The sequence below is a fragment of the Trichomycterus rosablanca genome, chromosome 10 (genome assembly GCF_030014385.1).
Source record: "Trichomycterus rosablanca isolate fTriRos1 chromosome 10, fTriRos1.hap1, whole genome shotgun sequence".
In the NCBI taxonomy this organism is placed as follows: Eukaryota; Metazoa; Chordata; class Actinopteri; order Siluriformes; family Trichomycteridae; genus Trichomycterus; species Trichomycterus rosablanca.
Window position 1 is genome coordinate 4,546,800 of NC_085997.1, and position 20,544 is coordinate 4,567,343.

Sequence of the window (20,544 nt, forward strand, 5' to 3'; positions counted from 1 at the left end):
CCATCTTTCAACTTCCAAAAACCCTCTGATTCAGTCAGAAAGAGAGTCATTTGTTCAAAAAGAGTCATTCAAGAGTCATTACAGCCGAGTCGACTGATTGGTTAAAAACGCCATCTTTCAACTTCCAAAAACCCTCTGATTCAGTCAGAAAGAGAGTCATTGGTCAAAAAGAGCCATTTAAGAGTCATTACAGCTGAGTTGACTGCGCTCTGAATCATTGCTTTGTGTGTAAAGATGGATTAAGCGTAGTATATTGTGTATTCATCATCAGGCGTCAGTAATTGAGACCATAAAAAGCAACGTTACACATATCTGTGCAGGAGGAGCAGTCCAACACGAACCTGGCGAAGTACAGGAAGACGGTGCACGAGCTGGACGACGCAGAGGAACGAGCCGATATAGCCGAGACCGCTCTTACTAAATTCAGGACCAAAAACAGAGGAAGCACCAAGGGCTACTCTTCAGTACGTCTGATCGTATCAATCATTTCTTGGCACACGTCTTGTAGACTTTACTTATACCACACTGACCTGTTTTTTAAAAATATTTCCTGCAGGGTTATAGCACTCCGTACGCTGGGGTGGTGAGGTCCCCCAGCTCTGTGGGTTCCGAGGGTCGAGGAGAAAAGATCCTCACTGACGATGACGAATCTGTTACTTCTCTTATCCCCACCTATCTCAACTCGCTTAAGAAACTTATGATTGATTAGGATCTTTTTTGAACCAACAATTGATGTTTATTATAATGTTTATATTTCCAGTATTATTTTTTTACATTATGGTGGCATTTTGAAATATATGATGAAGTCCTTAAGTAATGGGACAGTGATTGTCAGGTCTTGCTGTTTGCTTTGTACTCTTGCTGACTGGGTAAAAAAATAAAACATTCCACAATGCCATTCTTACATCTGTATTTATTTCTGTATTTATCATGTAGAAATACACACATCAGGCATAACATTATGACCACCTTCCTGATATTGTATTGCTGCAACCTGTGATGCACTGTGTATTCTGACACCTTTCTATCAGAACCAGCATTCACCTCTTCAGCAATCTGAGCTACAGTAGCTCGTCTGTTGGATCCCTTCGCTCCCTACGTGCATCAATGCCCCTGTCGCTGGTTTACCACTGTTCCTTCCTTGGATCACTTTTGATAGATACTGACCACTGAACACCCCACAAGAGCTGCAGTTTTGGAGATGCTCTGACCCAGTCGTCTAGCCATCACAATTTGGCCCTCGTCAAACTCGCTCAGATCCTCACGCTCGCCCATTTTTCCTGCTTCTAACATCAACTTTGAGGATAAATTGTTCACGTACGGCCTAATATACCCCCCCCCCCCCCCCCCACTACCAGGTGTCATGATGAGATAATCAGTGTTATTCACTTCACCTGTCAGTGGTCATAATGTTATGCCTGGTCGGTGTAATAGCCAAGTTACTTGTGCATCATTAATCAAATGCCTTATCATTGTATAATATATATTTTTTTAAATGATCATTCCATTTATTGAAGATAGAGACTATTTTAAAACCTGTATCATCCAGGTGAGAAAGTAATAACTGGTTGTGCCACCCTTTGGCAACCCTTTTAACAACTGCCATCAACAGTTTGTATTAACATACAATGAGCCTTTGACATCACAGTGAAGGTTTTTTTTATCCCGACCTTCTTTGCAGAATTGTTTTAATTTAATAAAGCTACATAGATATTAATAACTTGAGTTTTGAGTTAAAACGTGGCATCAAGTGCTGCTTTTTGGAACCTTCCAGTCACTCAGACCTTCTGAAACCTCCAAGTGTCAGTAATCACTAATCATGCCAATCATTGGATAATTTTGTAGCAAGTACTCTGAACAACATTCTTCTTTCAACAGTTTTATGGTGTTACTTGGGTCTTTTTAATGTTAAAAGTAGTTTGATAATCTGACACATACATGTGATCTTGAATGCTGGCATCTTAGATCCAACTTCAGTTTTTCAAATGGGAAGGTAGGTGTGTTACATCAGACTGGTAGAGAATTTCACCAGCAACACACAGGACAACACTGGACTTCATGTTAACTTGTGTGGAAATGCCACTTTCATGTAACAGATTTAAAATTTTTCTAACTACAGTAAATTATTGAAAGGCTTTGGCTTTATTCTTTTGACATAATGCATACTGTATTATGAGCCAAAAAAATGGGACGCAGAGAAAATAATAATAATAATATATTAATATAATATAATATAATATAATAATGTAATATAATATAATATAATTAATATAATGTAATGTACTATAAAATAATATAATATAATATAATATAATTAATATAATATAATAGGGCAAGCCATAGCCTAGTGGTTAGGGTACTGGACTAGTAATCAAAAGGTTGCTGGTTCAAGCCTCACCACTGGCAGGTTGCTGCTGTTGGGCCCTTGAGCAAGGCCCTTAACCCTCAATTGCAGTACAGTAATGCTGTATACTGTAACTGTACTGTAAGTCACTGTAAATGTAAACGTAATAATTCAATAAACTTTTACGCAAACGCCCCCTTGTGGAGGCTTTATGTCACATCTTATATACAATTTAAAAAGGCATTAAAGTATTCAAATAATCCAATAGAAATCCAAGTAGAAAATAACAAAACCCTGTACAATTACTTTATTATTATTATTATTATTATTATTATAAACATTTAATTAACCTTTTATACCTTTAATTTATCTTTTATACAGTATTTTTAATTAATTAATTTCTGGAATAATAAAGAATAAGAATTCATTAAAATAGTACAAAAATATGTATTGTTTTATAAATGTAAAAGTATATCTTCCTTAATTCTACATATGCAGTCTTATTAACAGAATTTATTGCAGATAGTAAAGTGTATTTTTAATATTACATTTAATACATTGTAAAGTAAAATTAAATGTAAAGCATCGTTTAAAACATATATCAGGTATTATATTATATTATATTTACAGTATTAAATACAGTTGATTTTGTAGTAAATGTTACATTTTATACATAAGCAGGAATGTACAGTACACAAAAATTACAGTGCAAGTTAGGAAACAAACAGAATAAAGGTCGTTAAGAAAATTAAGACGTTTGGTATAAAACTATACACATAGATTACTATCTGTACCCTTTTACTTTCTACACAATGCATTCATGTCTTTTTCATTTAACAGAAGTCAATGGAATTATTTAAAAATAATAGTCATTTACTAGAAAGATGGAAACCAGATCAGAAAATCAACAAACGAAGAAAGGTGTTGAGTCTTTGTAATTTGACATATTAAGACTGATGTAAGCAGCGGAAGCTCAGCACACAGTTACATTTGTGTGTCCAAAACGTTCTGAATCTTAATGTAAGGACTGATACAGGCCGTTTATCCCCAGTCAGTTTAAAATACTTTACTGTTATGAATTACCTTACCCTGAGATTATAAAAGATGACAGATAAACTACACGACCAAAAGTATTTGGACACCTGACCATGACGTTGCTGGACATCTAATTTCAAAACCAAATGGTCTATAACCCCTGACCTTTTGAATGATCGGGAACATCCATTAGGGCAACATCAGTGCCCAGCCATACTAATGCTCTTTTGACTGAATGGGCACAAATTCCCATGGACGTACTTCAGCCTTGTGAGAAGCCTCTTCAGAACAGTTGCTGTTATTATAGCTGAAAAGATGACATACTTTAATAGCATTTATTTTTGAAATGCGATGTCTAACAGGTTCATGGTCAGGTGTCCAAATATTTTGGGCCATATGGTGTGTATATAAAATGACACAAACTGGTTTGCTTAAGGTCTTAACATGTTTAAAAGCATTTCTTCAACCTATGTATAACCTAAACTAGGCAGAAACTTTGTAATACATTAAATACAAAGTAATCATAAAACTTTAATCATCATACTGTTTTAATTAAAGGTCTGATGATGAGAAGTTTTGTATTATTAATGTGTAATCAGATCATCCAGTACTTTTTATTTGTAGAAATATAAAGTAGTTCAGTTAAAGTTATGAATCGTATATTTATAGCTAAAATTACAAACACCCTGGAAAGAAATATGAATAAAAACATACTACAAATATGTATTTTGCAAATACGTTTGCTCCAACAACTGGCCTTAGACCTCCAGTGAGATCAAGTGAGTTCATACAGATGTGGTGACCCCTGACTGTTAGGCTCAGTGTATATAATAAGTAGTATATTATGTCCTGAGTAAAATTCTATACATAATTATTAGGGTTGTACAAATTCATTGTGACACATTGTGTTACTATTAAAATATTTGATCGTGAATTTTCACTATTATTGAGTGCATTATCTATGGCAGGTATTTTATAATGCAACTGCACTGTTTGGACACTAGATGTCGCACTTTACTAGGACTTATTTAAACATACACTTAAATAACGGCCCCCGCACCCTATCTAGCATCCCTATCAAGTGTAGAAGATTTTTGAGATTCAGCCTTTGGTCTTAAATTGTAAACAACAGTGCCTGCATTTGTTATGAAGTACGTTGTGTTATTTTTTAGTTATATTCGTTACTTAATATTTAACTTTCAGCCACATAATGCAGCAATGCACAAACACATCGCATTATTAAATTCACTTATTCGTACCAAAACTTTAATTATGCTGAATAATATATGTATATTTGTATGTTCTATTTGATTCCTTAGCTATTTAAAAAAATATATACTTTCATGTTTCATTTTAACCGCTGCTTCATCCTGGTCAGGGCGTGATGCAGTAACACACCTCGGACAGGATGCTAATTCTCCCCCACCCCTTCCCAGCAGCAGAGGGAAAATGTAATTTACCACAGAGCCACCCGTGAGCCCAATGTATAATTTTTTATAATTAAATACGTACATTAATCACACCAGAGCTGGGATTTAGAATGCATCGTATAGAATCCCAGCTCTGTCATCCGGCTGGCCAACGATTTGCTGTTGTTCACGGTTCCTCATAACTGGTGCAATTACGACCTCTGCTGGCTGACTGATGGGCACCTGCTCGAGGCTGATCCGCATATGAACTCGCCTCGCGCAGATGAAAAGAAGCAGTCGGTACTGCATGCGTGTCGGAGGGGGCGTGCGTCCCTCAGTCAGCAGTGGAGGGTTGTATCGATAGAGGTGAAGCGTACCGCAATCGGGGTTATATGATACGACTAGATTAGGGGAGAAAATTGGGGTAAAAAATGGGAGAAAAAGAGAAAATATATATATATATATATATATATATATATATATATATATATATATATATATATATATATATATATATATATATATATATATATATATATATACACTAATAATGGTATTGTTTATTCTCACTCACTCACTCACTTTCTTAACCGCTTATCCAATCAGGGTAGCGGGGGGGTGCTGGAGCCTATCCCAGCTTTTCAATAGGCGCAAGGCACACAGTAACACCCTGGACGGGGCGCCAGTCCATCACATGGCAGACACACATACACACACACACACACCCATTTACCTATAGGGCAATTCAGTGTCTCCAATTAACCTGACTGCATGTTTCTGGACTGTGCGAGGAATACCGGAGCTCCCGGAGGAAACCCACACAGACACGGGGAGAACATGCAAACTCCAAACAAAAGGGACCCGGACCGCTCCATCTCGGAATCAAAACCAGGTTCTTTTTGATATAAGGCAACAGTGCTACCCCACTTTTTTTCCCTCTTAATCTAGTCCTATCCAATTACCCAACTGCATTATGCTTACTCTCTACTGATGCTGATCTCCACTTCTGATTGAGGGGAGCGAGACTCACACGCGCCCTCCGACACGTGCCGCCCTATTGTTTATCCTGTAGAATTCAATTAAAATAAACTCGATATGTGACCTAATTGTATCATAACACCCCTAATATGTAAGTATAAATGATTAGTAGTAAATTAAAGTGCCATAGCCTGTGGTATTAAAACGTTTCTCAGTCATCTGTGGACTTAGTTCTGCTAAATAGAATTAATCTACTGATAAGGTTCTAGAAATGCATAGGAAAAGACTTCTTACGCAACATATAACACGTCCAGTTATCTTAACTCGCTAATATTAAACATGGATGATTAAATGCTATTAAGATCATTTGTGCATCCATGTTTCTGAAAGTGAGATGAAGAAACATTTTTAGCATGTCAGCATCCAATCACAGCCATCGTTGGTTAAAGATCTTCTTTGGGTAGAAGAGTTTCATCTTTTTAAAGAAAGCAGTCCAGTTTACTCACTCCCCTTCCATGGTGATTTACCTTCATGTTCCTTGCATGTCCACCTCTTGTCCATGCCAGAATCTGTATCAGATATCCATGTTCACTGGTCTCAGTTCTCCAGTCTTGTTCTCCTCGACCCACAGCTCTATGTCTTTGGTCGGATCCACAATCTGAAGCAGTTTGTCGACAGGCTCTATGGTCTGGACATAAAAGGCGTAATTGATATACAGTGACTTTCAGAATAATTGCCCAGCATCCCCCCACGACACCTTTTCTCCTCTACTTTGCCCCCTCTACTTTTTTATACTCTATTTAAAATAAATTACATCACTTTTATACAGTCACCTTCCATTGATGCAGCGCTGCTTTCGCATCATCATCACATGAAAATCTTCCTCCCCTTAAAGCTTCTTTGATCGTCCAAAAAGGTGAAAATCAGATGGAGCTAAATCCGGACTATGAGCATCTCTCATAGTCTCTCTTAGACTCAATTTATAAGAAACTAAAAGCTATTTTTCCCCCAAACTTAATAGTGGTGTAAAAACGGGACTGGAATGCTTATGGAATTCCCCAAAAGTATGTAGACACGACATAAGCTTGTTAGCTTGTTGAAGACCCCATTCAAAAACCACAGTCATTAATACAGACGTAACTCCCTCCCCTTTGTGGCTATGGCAGCCTCCATATTACTGGAAAGTCCACTAGACACTTTCAGATTCAGACAAATAAGCATTTGTGAGGTCACGGCTCACGATTGGCATTCCAATTCATACCAGAGTTGAGGTCCAGGTTCTTTGCAGGCCACTAAAGTTCCTCTACGACAAGCTTATCGAACATTGTCTTTACGGGTTGTGCCTTGTGCACTGGGGTACAGTTATGCTGGAAGAGGTTGCTAAACTTAAGGGCCAGTAATAGCTCAGTGGTTAAGGTACTGGACTAGTAAACAGAAGGTTGCCGGTTCAAGCCCCGCCACCACCAAGTTGCCACTGTTGGGTCCCTGAGCAAGGCCCTTGACCCTCAATTGCTCATCGTGTAAGTCGCTTTGGATAAAAGCGTCTGCTAAATGCTGAAAATGTAAATGTAAATGTAAACTCAACAACTATAAGGGGTGTCCACATACTTTGGGTCATATAAAATATGTTGTGGATCAATGGTTTCATTAAAGTTTTATCCTTTTGGCAAAGGTGGGCTTATGTTTATTTAAATTATCCAGGTACTTCATGGAGTCCATTATGCCATGTATCCTAACAAGGGTCCCAAAGCCTTTGGAGTAAAACATTCCCAAAATCTGCACAACGGAGCCGAGTTGAGGTCCAGGTCCTTTGCAGGCCACTAAAGTTCCTCCACAACAAGCTTATCAAATATTGTCTTGTGCACAGAGGTACAGTTATGCTGGAAGAGGAACAGACCTTGCTAAAATATGTTTATTTAAATTATCCAGGTACTTCATGGAGTCCATTACGCCATGTGTCCTAACAAGGGTCCCAAAGCCTTGCACAATGGAGGTGAGTTGAGGTCCGGGTTCTTTGCAGGCCACTGAAGTTCCTCCACAACAAACTTACTCCCTTGTGCACCGGGGTACAGTTATGCTGGAAGAGGAACAGACCTTGCCCAAACTATAAGTTATGTTAGCAATGACTGCAGTGGGAATTGTGGCTGAAATCAATAACTATATGGGGTGTCCACATACTTTGGGTCATATAAAATATGTTGTGGTTTCATTAAAGTTGTATCCTTTTGGTAAAGGTGGACTTATCCAGGTACTTCATGGAGTCCATAATGCCATGTATCCTAACAAGGGTCTCGAAGCCTTTAAAGTAAAGACTTTTCCAAAATCCATCCAGAATGCATCCCAGTGCAGATATGGTTCTTTCCATATAGGGCGAAGTTGATCTAATTAACCAGACTGAGCTAGTGGAAGCTTTGGGCTATTATTCAGAGAGTTTGAACCCCAGCTCTGCCATGAAGCCACTGTTGGACACTTGAGCAAGACCCTTATCCCTCTCGGCTCCTGGGGTGGCGAATAATGGCAGACCCAGCGCTCTGACCGCTCTGGGATATGTGAAAACAGAAATTCTGTTGTACTGTATATATGACAAATAAAAGCATTCTATATACTAAGGTTGGCATTAATCATGTGATACGTTTTCATTACATTTATGACAAATTGACAATCGCATCTTCAAGATGCTTCGAGACTTACACTTTGATTGAACATGTCTGTCTCGTGCCGCAGCGTCGTGTACTGGCAAAGGTGTTTTCTGATCATCTCGATGCGCTCCATCTCCAGTCTCTCCAGCTCCTGCACATTCAGCCCATCCACAGATAATCACTAATACAGTGTAATACAGACATCCCAAGTCTCCCAGAAGTTCCGGGGGTCTGCCGCATATACACAGCGGCTCCCTGATGCCCGCAAGTCAGATCAAATCTCCCGGAATCTAGAACGAGCGGCCGAGAGCGGGCACACACACACGCAGGCGACACAGACTTTTTCCCCCATCGCGTATTAAATCCGTTATCTGATATACAATCTAGCGCACTGTGTAGGGAACATAAATCAATTGTCTAATATACTGTCTAGTGCACTATGTAGGGAACATAAATCCGTTATCTGATACAGTGTATCACAAAAGTGAGTACACACCTCACATTTCTGCAGATATTTAAGTATATCTTTTCATGGGACAACACTGACAAAATGACACTTTGACACAATGAAAAGTAGTCTGTGTGCAGCTTATATAACAGTGTAAATTTATTCTTCCCTCAAAATAACTCAATATACAGCCATTAATGTCTAAACCACCGGCAACAAAAGTGAGTACACCCCTTAGTGAAAGTTCCTGAAGTGTCAATATTTTGTGTGGCCACCATTATTTCCCAGAACTTCCTTAACTCTCCTGGGCATGGAGTTTACCAGAGCTTCACAGGTTGCCACTGGAATGCTTTTCCACTCCTCCATGACGACATCACAGAGCTGGCGGATATTCGAGACTTTGCGCTCCTCCACCTTCCGCTTGAGGATGCCCCAAAGATGTTCTATTGGGTTTAGGTCTGGAGACATGCTTGGCCAGTCCATCACCTTTACCCTCAGCCTCTTCAATAAAGCAGTGGTCGTCTTAGAGGTGTGTTTGGGGTCATTATCATGCTGGAACACTGCCCTGCGACCCAGTTTCCGAAGGGAGGGGATCATGCTCTGCTTCAGTATTTCACAGTACATATTGGAGTTCATGTGTCCCTCAATGAAATGTAACTCCCCAACACCTGCTGCACTCATGCAGCCCCACACCATGGCATTCCCACCACCATGCTTGACTGTAGGCATGACACACTTATCTTTGTACTCCTCACCTGATTGCCGCCACACATGCTTGAGACCATCTGAACCAAACAAATTAATCTTGGTCTCATCAGACCATAGGACATGGTTCCAGTAATCCATGTCCTTTGTTGACATGTCTTCAGCAAACTGTTTGCGGGCTTTCTTGTGTAGAGACTTCAGAAGAGGCTTCCTTCTGGGGTGACAGCCATGCAGACCAATTTGATGTAGTGTGCGGCGTATGGTCTGAGCACTGACAGGCTGACCCCCCACCTTTTCAATCTCTGCAGCAATGCTGACAGCACTCCTGCGCCTATCTTTCAAAGACAGCAGTTGGATGTGACGCTGAGCACGTGCACTCAGCTTCTTTGGACGACCAACACGAGGTCTGTTCTGAGTGGACCCTGCTCTTTTAAAACGCTGGATGATCTTGGCCACTGTGCTGCAGCTCAGTTTCAGGGTGTTGGCAATCTTCTTGTAGCCTTGGCCATCTTCATGTAGCGCAACAATTCGTCTTTTAAGATCCTCAGAGAGTTCTTTGCCATGAGGTGCCATGTTGGAACTTTCAGTGACCAGTATGAGAGAGTGTGAGAGCTGTACTACTAAATTGAACACACCTGCTCCCTATGCACACCTGAGACCTAGTAACACTAACGAGTCACATGACATTTTGGAAGGAAAATGACAAGCAGTGCTCAATTTGGACATTTAGGGGTGTAGTCTCTTAGGGGTGTACTCACTTTTGTTGCCGGTGGTTTAGACATTAATGGCTGTATATTGAGTTATTTTGAGGGAAGAATAAATTTACACTGTTATATAAGCTGCACACAGACTACTTTTCATTGTGTCAAAGTGTCATTTTGTCAGTGTTGTCCCATGAAAAGATATACTTAAATATCTGCAGAAATGTGAGGGGTGTACTCACTTTTGTGATACACTGTATACAATCTAGCGCACTATGTAGGGAACATAATTACTTATGTAAAACACTATCTAGTGCACTATGTGAGGAACACAAATCATCACCTAGATATACTTTCTAGTGCACTATGTAGTGAACATGAATGTGTTATCTAATACACTATCTAGGGAACATAAATCCGTGATCTGATATCCAATCTAGTGCACTGTGTAGGGAACATGAACCAATTGTCTAATTCACTATCTAGTGCACTACGTAGGGAACATAAATTCATATCTAAAATACTATCGAGTGCACTATGTAGGGAACATAAATCCGTTATCTGATATACAATTTAGTGCACTATGTAGGGAACCTAAATCCGTTAACTAACACCCTACCTAAAGCATTATGTAAGAAACATAAGTCTATTATCTAGTACACTATGTAGTGCACTAAGTAAGGAACATAAATTCTTTTCTAATATACAATCTAGTGCACTATGTAGGGAACATAAATCTATTATCTTTCACACTATCTAGTGCACTATGTAGTACACATTCATGTGTTTGTGACGCGAACAGTTAGTTTAGTAGCTCAGTTAGCAGCTCCTAAATGTTCTGTTATCACCCATATCCTTTGGTGTGTGCGAGAGGTTTATAGCTTTTTTTGGGGGGGCTTGGGGAACTTGGGGGGTCGGGGTCCGGGGGTACCGCCCTGAAATGAGTTTTTGCAACTTGGGATGTCTGGTAATTATGTTTCATAATCAATAACGTTGTAGGTGAGGAGTCTTACCAGACTTGTAGTGACCATTTCTTCAAACCATTTTGACTGAGACTGATTACACAGGTCAACACATCGCACCAGATCATCACCTGTGGTAAGAAAACATCCAACCAGTCATATTATATTTACGGCATTTAGCAGACGCTTTTATCCAAAGTGACTTTCAATTTTCACAATCTAAGCAATTGAGGGTTGAGGCTTGCTCAAGGGCCCAACAGTGGCAACTTGGTGATGGTGGGGTTTGAACTGGCAACCTTATTACTAGTCCAGTACCTTAACCACTGAGCTAGCTCTTATATAAATAATGACTTTCCAAGAACCACCATTATTTCAGACATTAAATTTAATACCATATAGCAGCGATCCCCAACCTTTTTTGCACCACAGACCGGTGGTGGCAGGAGGATTTAAAATAGAATAACAATACTACTCACAAGTGATGTAAAATCAGTGGGAACCCTGAGTATTTTTCACTGAACGGGATGCTCCCACCTAGGGGTGATAGGAGACAATAACACCCGAAGTGTGTTGGAAAAGGAAGCAGTGTTTATATTGCACACTGACGGTACCGGTCCGTGCCCGGGTGGTTGGGGACCACTGCCATAAAGGCCTACCCTTTTCAATTATAATATAAAACACCTTAAAACCACCGATCTAGATCATCACTACATACAAGAATATACAGGCAGTTCATGAAGATCACAATTGTAGTTTGAATTGCTTAGTTTGTTTAGATGGGCTTTGGATCTTTCTCCAAAGCCCATTTTGAAAGATCTTGAAGATCTAACCAAGGCCCGGATTAAGCTTCCTGTCAGATTCCCTGAATCTTTTTACAATATTATGTATGGTAGATGGTAAAACCCCTTACTTATTTGCAATCTTGTGTTGATAAACGTTTTTTTTTTTTTAACTAAATGACAATTCTCTCATTAAACCTAACACAAAGTGGTAAGCTGGGACCAATTTTTGCTTCTAAGGACTGAGCTTTTTGTGGAACCTCCTTTTATACTCGATCAATTCGCCGTATTATATTCGTATATTTGTTACGTATAACTGGAAAGTAGTTTGATTTGTTTTGCACAGGCTTTACATAGGCTACATTATCAAACAGATGTGTCTAAAGATGACCGGTACTTGACATTTTGTAGATAGCACGCACATATCTAACTTTATATGTGTTAAATCTTATCAGGTGACAAAACACACACCCTCGACTTGACCGTAACTGACCTGCTTGTGTGGATTTCCTGCGGGCCTTTTTTATGTCCTCCTCGGTCTTAGTGTTCAGTTTGGTCTCCAGCTGTTGAGTTTTGACCTCCAGGTCCTTCTGCCGCTCTGCAAGTGCTTTACGTGCCTTTCGGGACACGCAGGAAATAAGTTTGGTTTACTGCGTATGCTTATTCACCAGTCAATTGAACACTTATGGCTCTTATTGAGTTATTTGGATTCGCAATGCTCGATTTACATGCATGTCAGTGCTTTCCTGGGTTGTTTGTGTAATGACCACCAATGTTAGATTGATTTGTCAGTGTTGGTTTGTTTACAGATGTTAACTATTCTGGCACAGATACTTGTGTACTCTGTCTCATGGTCATGCATGGAGGGCAGGGGTGTAGGTTTATTTTTAGAGATTGGATCAGCTCCAGGGCCATAAAGCAGTCTAATGCTCTGGGAAACAGAGTGAAACTTTGTTAAAGCATGAGAATTCCAGAAATTCTAGAAGACTCCTGACTTTGACAAACAGGACAGACTTTTCCAGGGCTGGCAAATTAATACAACTGTACCTTTTCCACGGCGGCATATCGACTGGCCAGTTGCTTCCTGAGATCTGAAATCTTGTGGTCAAACTTCTTTATGTCCTTCTTAAAGTTCTCTCGATATGTAACGATGGGTTTTTCCACCTCACTCTGAAGCTGTAAAGTAAAAAGCAACAGATAGTCCACGTTAACATCTACAGTATCGTTTTATGACCGTAGCATTAGGCCAGAGGTCTTCTTAATAGCAACCCTCTTATGGGGAGTCTAACAGGATTCACAATCTGAAGCAGCAGGGAGCTTTATTGAACCGCTATGGCCAAGGCCCAAGGTATACCTACCATACATCTGGAGGTCTAATTGCCCCTCAGACCATCCCTGTTACTTCAAGGCTGAGTAACCTAGAGAGAATATGTTTCTTCTTACCTACTCCATACCTGCAACTAATCCTGGGTTCATTTTCCTGGGCGCAATCCACAGATTGATAGGTGCACCCCTTTTCCCAAAGAACTTGCCTTAATGGGGGCTAAACCTGGCTTTTTCTGATGTAATCAACCTTACGATGGTTCTTCTGGAGTACCATCACCCCCAGGCTGTCTCCTAAAGGCACAGGGTCCAAGCTCTCTCACCACACAGGGGAGGTTGTTCTCAATGTTTACCCCAAGCAGAAGACCATGGACAAATAGGACAAGTACATCCAGGATTCTTTAGCCCTTGGTCATTTTCATGGCTTCAGCAGCACAACCCACAGATTGACACCCCTTTTGGTCTTCCTTTGCCAAAGAACTTAAGGGGCAATACATGCCTTTTCGGGCATGATCAACCTTACGATGGTTCTTCTGGAGTATCATCACCTCCAGGCTGTCTCCTAAAGGCACAGTGTCCAAGCTCTTTCACCACACAGTCCACACAGCTATCAACCTGATCCTAGGCTCTACACCAAGCCAGGGGAGGTTGTTCTCGCTGTTCACTCCCAAGCAGAAGACCATAGACAAATAGGACAAGTTCATCCAGGATTCTTTAGCCCTTGGTCATTTTTATGGCTTCATCAGCACAACCCACAGATTGACTGGTGCACCTTCGGTTTCCCTCAGGAGGCTCCTTTGCCAAATAACTTGCTACAGAGAGGGGCAAAACACCACTTTTTGGGTGTTAGGAACATTATGATGGTTCTTCTGGAGTATCATCACCTCCAGGCTGTCTCCTAAAGGCACAGGGTCCAAGCTCTTTCACCACACAGTCCACACAGCTATCAACCTGATCCTAGGCTCTACACCAAGCCAGGGGAGGTCGTTCTCCATGTTTACCCCCAAGCAGAAGACCATGGACAAATAGGACAAGTACATCCAGGATTCTTTTGCCCTTGGTCATTCTCATAGCTTCATCAGCACAACCCACAGATTGATTGGTGCACCTTCGGTTTCCTTCAGGAGGCTCCTTTGCCAAAGAACTTGCTATAAAGAGGGGCAAAACACCGCTTTTTGGGTGTAATCAACCTTACAATGGTTCTTCTGGAGTACTATCACCTCCAGACTGTCTCCTAAAGGCACAGGGTCCAAGCTCTCTCACCAAACAGTCCATACAGTTTTCAACCTGGTCCTGATCCTGGGCTCTACACCAAGCCAGGGGAGGTTGTTCTCGCTGTTCACTCCCAAGCAGAAGACCATAGACAAATAGGACAAGTTCATCCAGGATTATTTAGCCCTTGGTCATTTTTATGGCTTCATCAGCACAACCCACAGATTGACTGGTGCACCTTCGGTTTCCCTCAGGAGGCTCCTTTGCCAAAGAACTTGCTATAAAAAGGGGCAAAACACCGCTTTTTGGGTGTAATCAACCTTACAATGGTTCTTCTGGAGTACCACCATAGAACCACACGGTCCATACAGCTATCGACCTGCTCATGGGCTCTACACCAAGCCAGAAGAGGTTGTTCTCGATGTTTACCCCCAAGCAGTGGGCAGTAGACAAGTAGGACAAGTACATCCAGGACGCTTTAGCCCTCTGCCACATCTGTCTTTACTCATCACACACCGAGGCAGGAGTTTTCTTCGTGGGGGGGTTCAGCGGATGCCGGAAGCCCTTGTTGTAGAACACTACTGACCATTAGTTACTACACAGTACACATACCTTAGCTTTAACTTGCTGATTATTTTTTTCTTATATCAGCTTTTAAAACGTAAGCTTAGTGTAATACAGGATTAGCAGTAAATAAGTGTAGCAGCTGGCAAAAGGATCCTGTTTTGTCTCTTAGCAAAAAATACCTTTGAAGAGAACTTTAGATGAACATCTGCCTCATCTGCCAGGCTTTTCTTTAACTGAACCCAGGCCTCTCCCAATGTCCTGTCGACAGATTACAAATGAAAATGAGGTTAGCAAAGTAGGGTGAACTGCTTAGCGTAGAGAGAACACTGTTAAGCCGTGCAATAACAGATCAAGACAGGTCAAGTTAAAACATGATGCAGTGGTGGTCTGTGTTAAGTGATAATGGTACTTCCTAGCCTAAATTCATTCAGGTTCTCATACAATGCTGTCTCAGGATAGGAAGGTCCGAGTCAAGTCACGAGTCTTTAGGCTAGAGTCCGAGTCAAGTCACGAGTCTTTAGGCTAGAGTCTGAGTCAAGTCACGAGTCAATATAATATACATAAAACATATATTGAAAATGTAGCGCAGAAATAAACAAATAATATGTAAGTTCAGATAAAAAACAACAACAGATTAGCAGCTGTATTTAGCCGTTTTACTTAGTGCCTTTACTTTCCTAGTCATTGTGCAAATGAATGTAATTTCCATAACATGAAGGTACCAGTTAAAAGCTTAAATTGATATGTTTTGTTTTCATTGCAAAACAAAAGTGCGCGATAAATCCCGGCACAGCGGCCAAAATCCAAAACACAGCAAAACAAATCATAACCACTGCTCACCTTAGCTTATGTTCTTCTAGATGCTATTACATTTATAACCGTGTGTCCCATTAGGAATATAATCCGTTATTTTGTAAATGTGCTTATAATTAAAAACCTCCAAACTTTTCCCGGTTGTGAAGTAAAACACGGACTCGTTAGAAAGCCAATCAAGCGTTTCATCGACTCGTCATCTGTGTGACGCAAACTGAATAAATGCAAATAACAAACAGCATTTCTTTCAACCATTAGCACAAATTCTGTAGGAGCGTTCCATTCACCCCGGTTGTTCCTGTGAAGTGCACTACATAGGGTATATCACCATATTCAGTGAGATTTTAATCCAAAGGTAATGAAAATGTTCAAATGAAGTGAACTTCAAACTGTGTAGGGAGTAGGGAGCAACGCTTCATCACTACGCCGGAAGCTGGCTGGAACATTTACCCATTGCATGCGTTGTGGGTTAAGACGGCCGGAGCGTTATTATAGAGCAGAATATTAATAATAATAATAATTTTATATACAGTATATATACAGTATATATATATATATATATATATAATAATTGTCACACTTAACTAATGTTAACACATGCTGACACTAGGGACTCTCGTTGTTTACGAGTTATTTTTTTGTGAGTCATGAGTCGAGTCCGCGTCATTTGAAACGAGTCCGAGTCGAGTCTGAAGTCACTGTGTGTGCGACTTACGTGCGACTCGGACTCGAGTCCCCATCTCTGGGTCACGCACATTTAACAGTGGTTCTTTGTATCCTAAATCTTCCCAAAACATCTTTGATAAATGGTGAAAAACCTAAATATTTTTTCCGAAAAGTGGATATGCAAAAAGTCCAAACAATTTTAAACTAAGTACTTGTATGTACACACTCGTCGACAGTGCGTGTTTTGTATAAAAAACAGCTCATGAATGGTCAGCAAAGTAGCAAAAGGTCAAAGCCTTCACCCCTGCAACAATGGTGTCTACAATGCGGCTTCACAAATGGAAAATTCAGGAAAAACAAGAGGCTGCGAACATGGTTGTAGGAGCCAGCCAGAGAAACAATGGCTATCAGAAGTCACAACAAAACCCAGGCTGAGAGGCAGAATAATGAGGCCATTGTGGCACATGTCTGAAAGTGGCAGCTCGCCACAGCATGATTTGCTCTCTGAATAAAACAATTAGCCTTCTTTATCGAACTGGCATGGCAACTGAAACAGTGCCCTGATCATTCTTTAAATGCTATCGTACGAGTTCTAAATGGTTTGTTGTTGGACGACAGACCATTTCCCTTATTCCTCCGGTTCTCTAGGGCAAGAGGGTTTAAATATACTTCAAACCTTCAATAAACATTCAATAATAATTAAATCTGTAATTTTATTACAGCATCTGGTCTTGTAAAACTGCCCAATATTTGCTGGCTGATATGAGCTAGCCAGGATGCAAGTGGACCGACACCTGGTGACCTGGATCATAGACTACCTCACTGGATAAGGAACTTATAAGGACAGATAGCAGGAATCAGAGACAGTTAGCAGCACAGGAGTGCCACAAGGGACTGTACTTTCCCCGTTTCTGTTTGTGCTTTACAAATGTGAGATCTTACACATGCAGAAGTTTTTGGACATCACTGTCATTGTGGGATGTGTCAAGGGTGGACAGGAGGAGTACTGGAGCCTGGTGGATGACTTTGTTGTATGGTGCTGGTTGAACCAATTGCAGTCAAACATAACCATGAGCAAGAAGATGGTGATGGACTTAGGACATAGGGTTAATGTGGAGGTGGAGAGCAATTGAATGACAAACTAGACTGGTAAGAGAATACAGACAGTCTATACAAGCTTAGACGGCTCTACTACCTGAGAAGGCTGGGGTTCTTTAATACATGTAGTCTCTGGCATGAATCATGGCTGGACAATCTGGTCAGCCGAGCTGGGGGGTGGTGGTTTGCACAGAGCCTGGAGCTAGAATCTCTGGCACAGTGCAAACTGCTTTATATCATGGACCATCACAGTCACCCATTGCACACAATAATCATCCAGTGGCAGGATGCCGTCACAGAGCTGCTGAACAGACAGACTCAGAAGATCCTTTGTCCTATCTAACTATTTCCTGCGGGGGCGAGGGGTAGCTGAGGACTGAGTGTTGCATATTTGGAAACCCTGGAACTCTTACTACTGACTAGAACACTTACTAATGACTTTTTAAATCAGCAGTACATAAAAAGTACCTTTGGTTTGAGGTAAAATCTCTTTTCATTAAACAGGGATTCCAGTGGAAAGCCTATTCAGAAAGACAGATTGATATATACACCGATCAGCCATAACATTAAAACCACCTCCTTGTTTCTTCCACTTACCATATATGGTCAGGACTCTCCCAGGACCCCTACAGAGCAGGTATTATTTGGGTGGTGGATCATTCTCAGCACTGTACTGACACTGACATGGTGGTGGTGTGTTAGTGTGTGTTGTGCCGGTATGAGTGGATCAGACACAGCAGCGCTGATGGTGTTTGTTTATAAACACCTCACTGTCACTGCTGGACTGAGAATAGTCCACCAACCAAATATATCCATCCCTGTGGGCAGCGTCTTGTGACCACTGATGAAGATCTCAAAGATGACCAACTCAAACAGCAGCAATATGAGCGATCGTCTCTGACTTTACATCTACAAGGTGGACCAACTAGGATAGGAGTGTCTAATATTTAAAAACTCCAGCAGCACTGCTGTGTCTGATCCACTCATACTAGCACAACACACACTAACACACCACCACCATGTGAGTGTCACTGCAGTGCTGAGAATGATCCACCACCTAAATAATACCTGCTCTGTAGTGGTCCTGGGAGAGTCCGGACCATTGAAGAACGGCATGATAGGGGGCTAACAAAGCATGCAGAGACACAGATGGACTACAGTCAGTATTTGTAGAACTACAAAGTGCTTCTATATGGTAAGTGGAGCTGATAAAATGGACAGTGAGTGTAGGAACAAGGAGGTGGTTTTAATGTTATGGGTGAATTAACAAACCCTCACCATTTACCCATGACTGCCACGGTCCGTAAACACTTACCCATCCTCCTGAGCAGCTAGAGGAACCTGAGAGAGCCTCAGCAGGTTCTTGGCATAATCCTCTTCAATCTTGATTCTAAAGGAAGGAAATAGTAGAGACGTTCCTCTTGTCAGAAATACCAGAATTCTTGACTACTGTAGTTCTAAATACATTATGACCATTTTCTTAATATTGTGTTGGTCCCCCTTTTGCTTCCAAAACAGCCCCGTGACTGTGATGCCCTGAGTATTCTGACACCTTTCTATCAGAAAACAGCAATTTGAGTTGTTGGATCGGACCACATGGCCCAGCCTTCGCTCCCCACATGTATCAATGAGCCTTGACCGCCGGTTTACCACTGTTCCTTCTTTGGTCCACTTCTGATACATACTGATCACTGCAGACCGGGAACACCCCACAAGAGCTGCAGTTTTGGAGATGCTCTGACCCAGCCGTCTAGCCATCACGATTTGGCCCTTACGCTCGCCCATTTCTCCTGCTTCTAACTCATCAACTTTGAGGATAAAATGTTCACTTGCTGCTTAATATATCCCACCTACTAACATGAGCCATGTTGAAGAGATAGATAATCAGTGTTATTCACTTCACCTATCAGTCGTCATAATGTTATGCCTGGTTGGTGTATGTATTCTTTTTAACCTATAATGAACAGACAGGCCCACATTCCAAACCTTTAACTATGCTAAGTAGTATGTTACATTCGAGCAATACTAACTGATGATGGGGGTATACATTTTAATGAGAGGTACTGATTTTTAACAGTGTACTACAGCACTATTTGAGTAACTGGCTTACCGTACCAACCTTTTTAAAAGTGCAAGTCTAAAGAATGTAACAGTCGCCGATCATTTCATGATAAACTATAATACTTTATGTAAATGGAATTAGCACATAAGCACAATACATTAGCACATTGGTTCTAAATATACTATCCAGGTTTGAATCTCAGCTGTGGTATCAGCCGGCCAGGCGTCTACACAGACATGATTAGCTATGTCTTAAGGGAGCAATGGCCAAAAATCTGTAATGGACTGACGCCCTGTCAAGGGTGTTCCTGCCTTACGCCCAGTTTTACCCTATATGTGAAGAACCAGCTTCGAAGTTTGCTTTGAAGTTTTGCAATGAGATGCTTCGTTTGAGCCATTATATTTTTATTAGGGCTGTCGTTAATCGCATTAATTAACGCGATTAACGTGTTAAAATTTTAATCGTGATTAAAAAAATTAATCGAGATTAAACATTTTAATCAAACTATTTTTATTGGGCTGTTTGTGCCACGTAAATATGTGTCTCTGTGGTAATTTGCGTTCCTTAAAAGCGCATGAAGCAGAACGCTGATTAACAGAACAAAATAAGCACAGCTGGAGACTGTGTGTCATTTCTGATATCTTCCGTACACACTTGCTCCCTATCCCACTATAGTACACTTAACATTCTTAAAGGGCCAGACAATATATTTGTAATTCACATTACGTGACAGGTGAGACGTTCGAAAACAACTTTCTTTTTCTTAGAATAGCTCTTTTTTAAGGAAAAATAGTTCTTGTGTG

The 20,544-nt window shown here is 40.8% G+C and overlaps 2 protein-coding genes across 2 annotated transcripts in view; one reads left to right on the plus strand and one right to left on the minus strand.

Moving 5' to 3' along the window:
• LOC134321591 (myosin-16) overlaps positions 1-775 on the plus strand; it is a 44,623-nt gene extending 43,848 nt beyond the window's left edge. Inside the window, exons 22-23 of the mRNA XM_063003397.1 lie at positions 321-464; positions 557-775. Coding sequence (XP_062859467.1) covers positions 321-464; positions 557-709 — 297 coding nt within the window. The 3' untranslated portion in view covers positions 710-775. The remainder of the gene's footprint in view (positions 1-320; positions 465-556) is intronic.
• A 2,067-nt stretch (positions 776-2,842) lies between these two features.
• gas7b (growth arrest-specific 7b) overlaps positions 2,843-20,544 on the minus strand; it is a 49,598-nt gene continuing 31,896 nt past the window's right edge. Inside the window, exons 8-15 of the mRNA XM_063002783.1 lie at positions 18,995-19,069; positions 15,282-15,360; positions 13,048-13,176; positions 12,494-12,617; positions 11,273-11,352; positions 8,458-8,556; positions 6,294-6,454; positions 2,843-5,189 (exon numbers count right to left, since the gene is read on the minus strand). Coding sequence (XP_062858853.1) covers positions 6,341-6,454; positions 8,458-8,556; positions 11,273-11,352; positions 12,494-12,617; positions 13,048-13,176; positions 15,282-15,360; positions 18,995-19,069 — 700 coding nt within the window. The 3' untranslated portion in view covers positions 2,843-5,189; positions 6,294-6,340. The remainder of the gene's footprint in view (positions 5,190-6,293; positions 6,455-8,457; positions 8,557-11,272; positions 11,353-12,493; positions 12,618-13,047; positions 13,177-15,281; positions 15,361-18,994; positions 19,070-20,544) is intronic.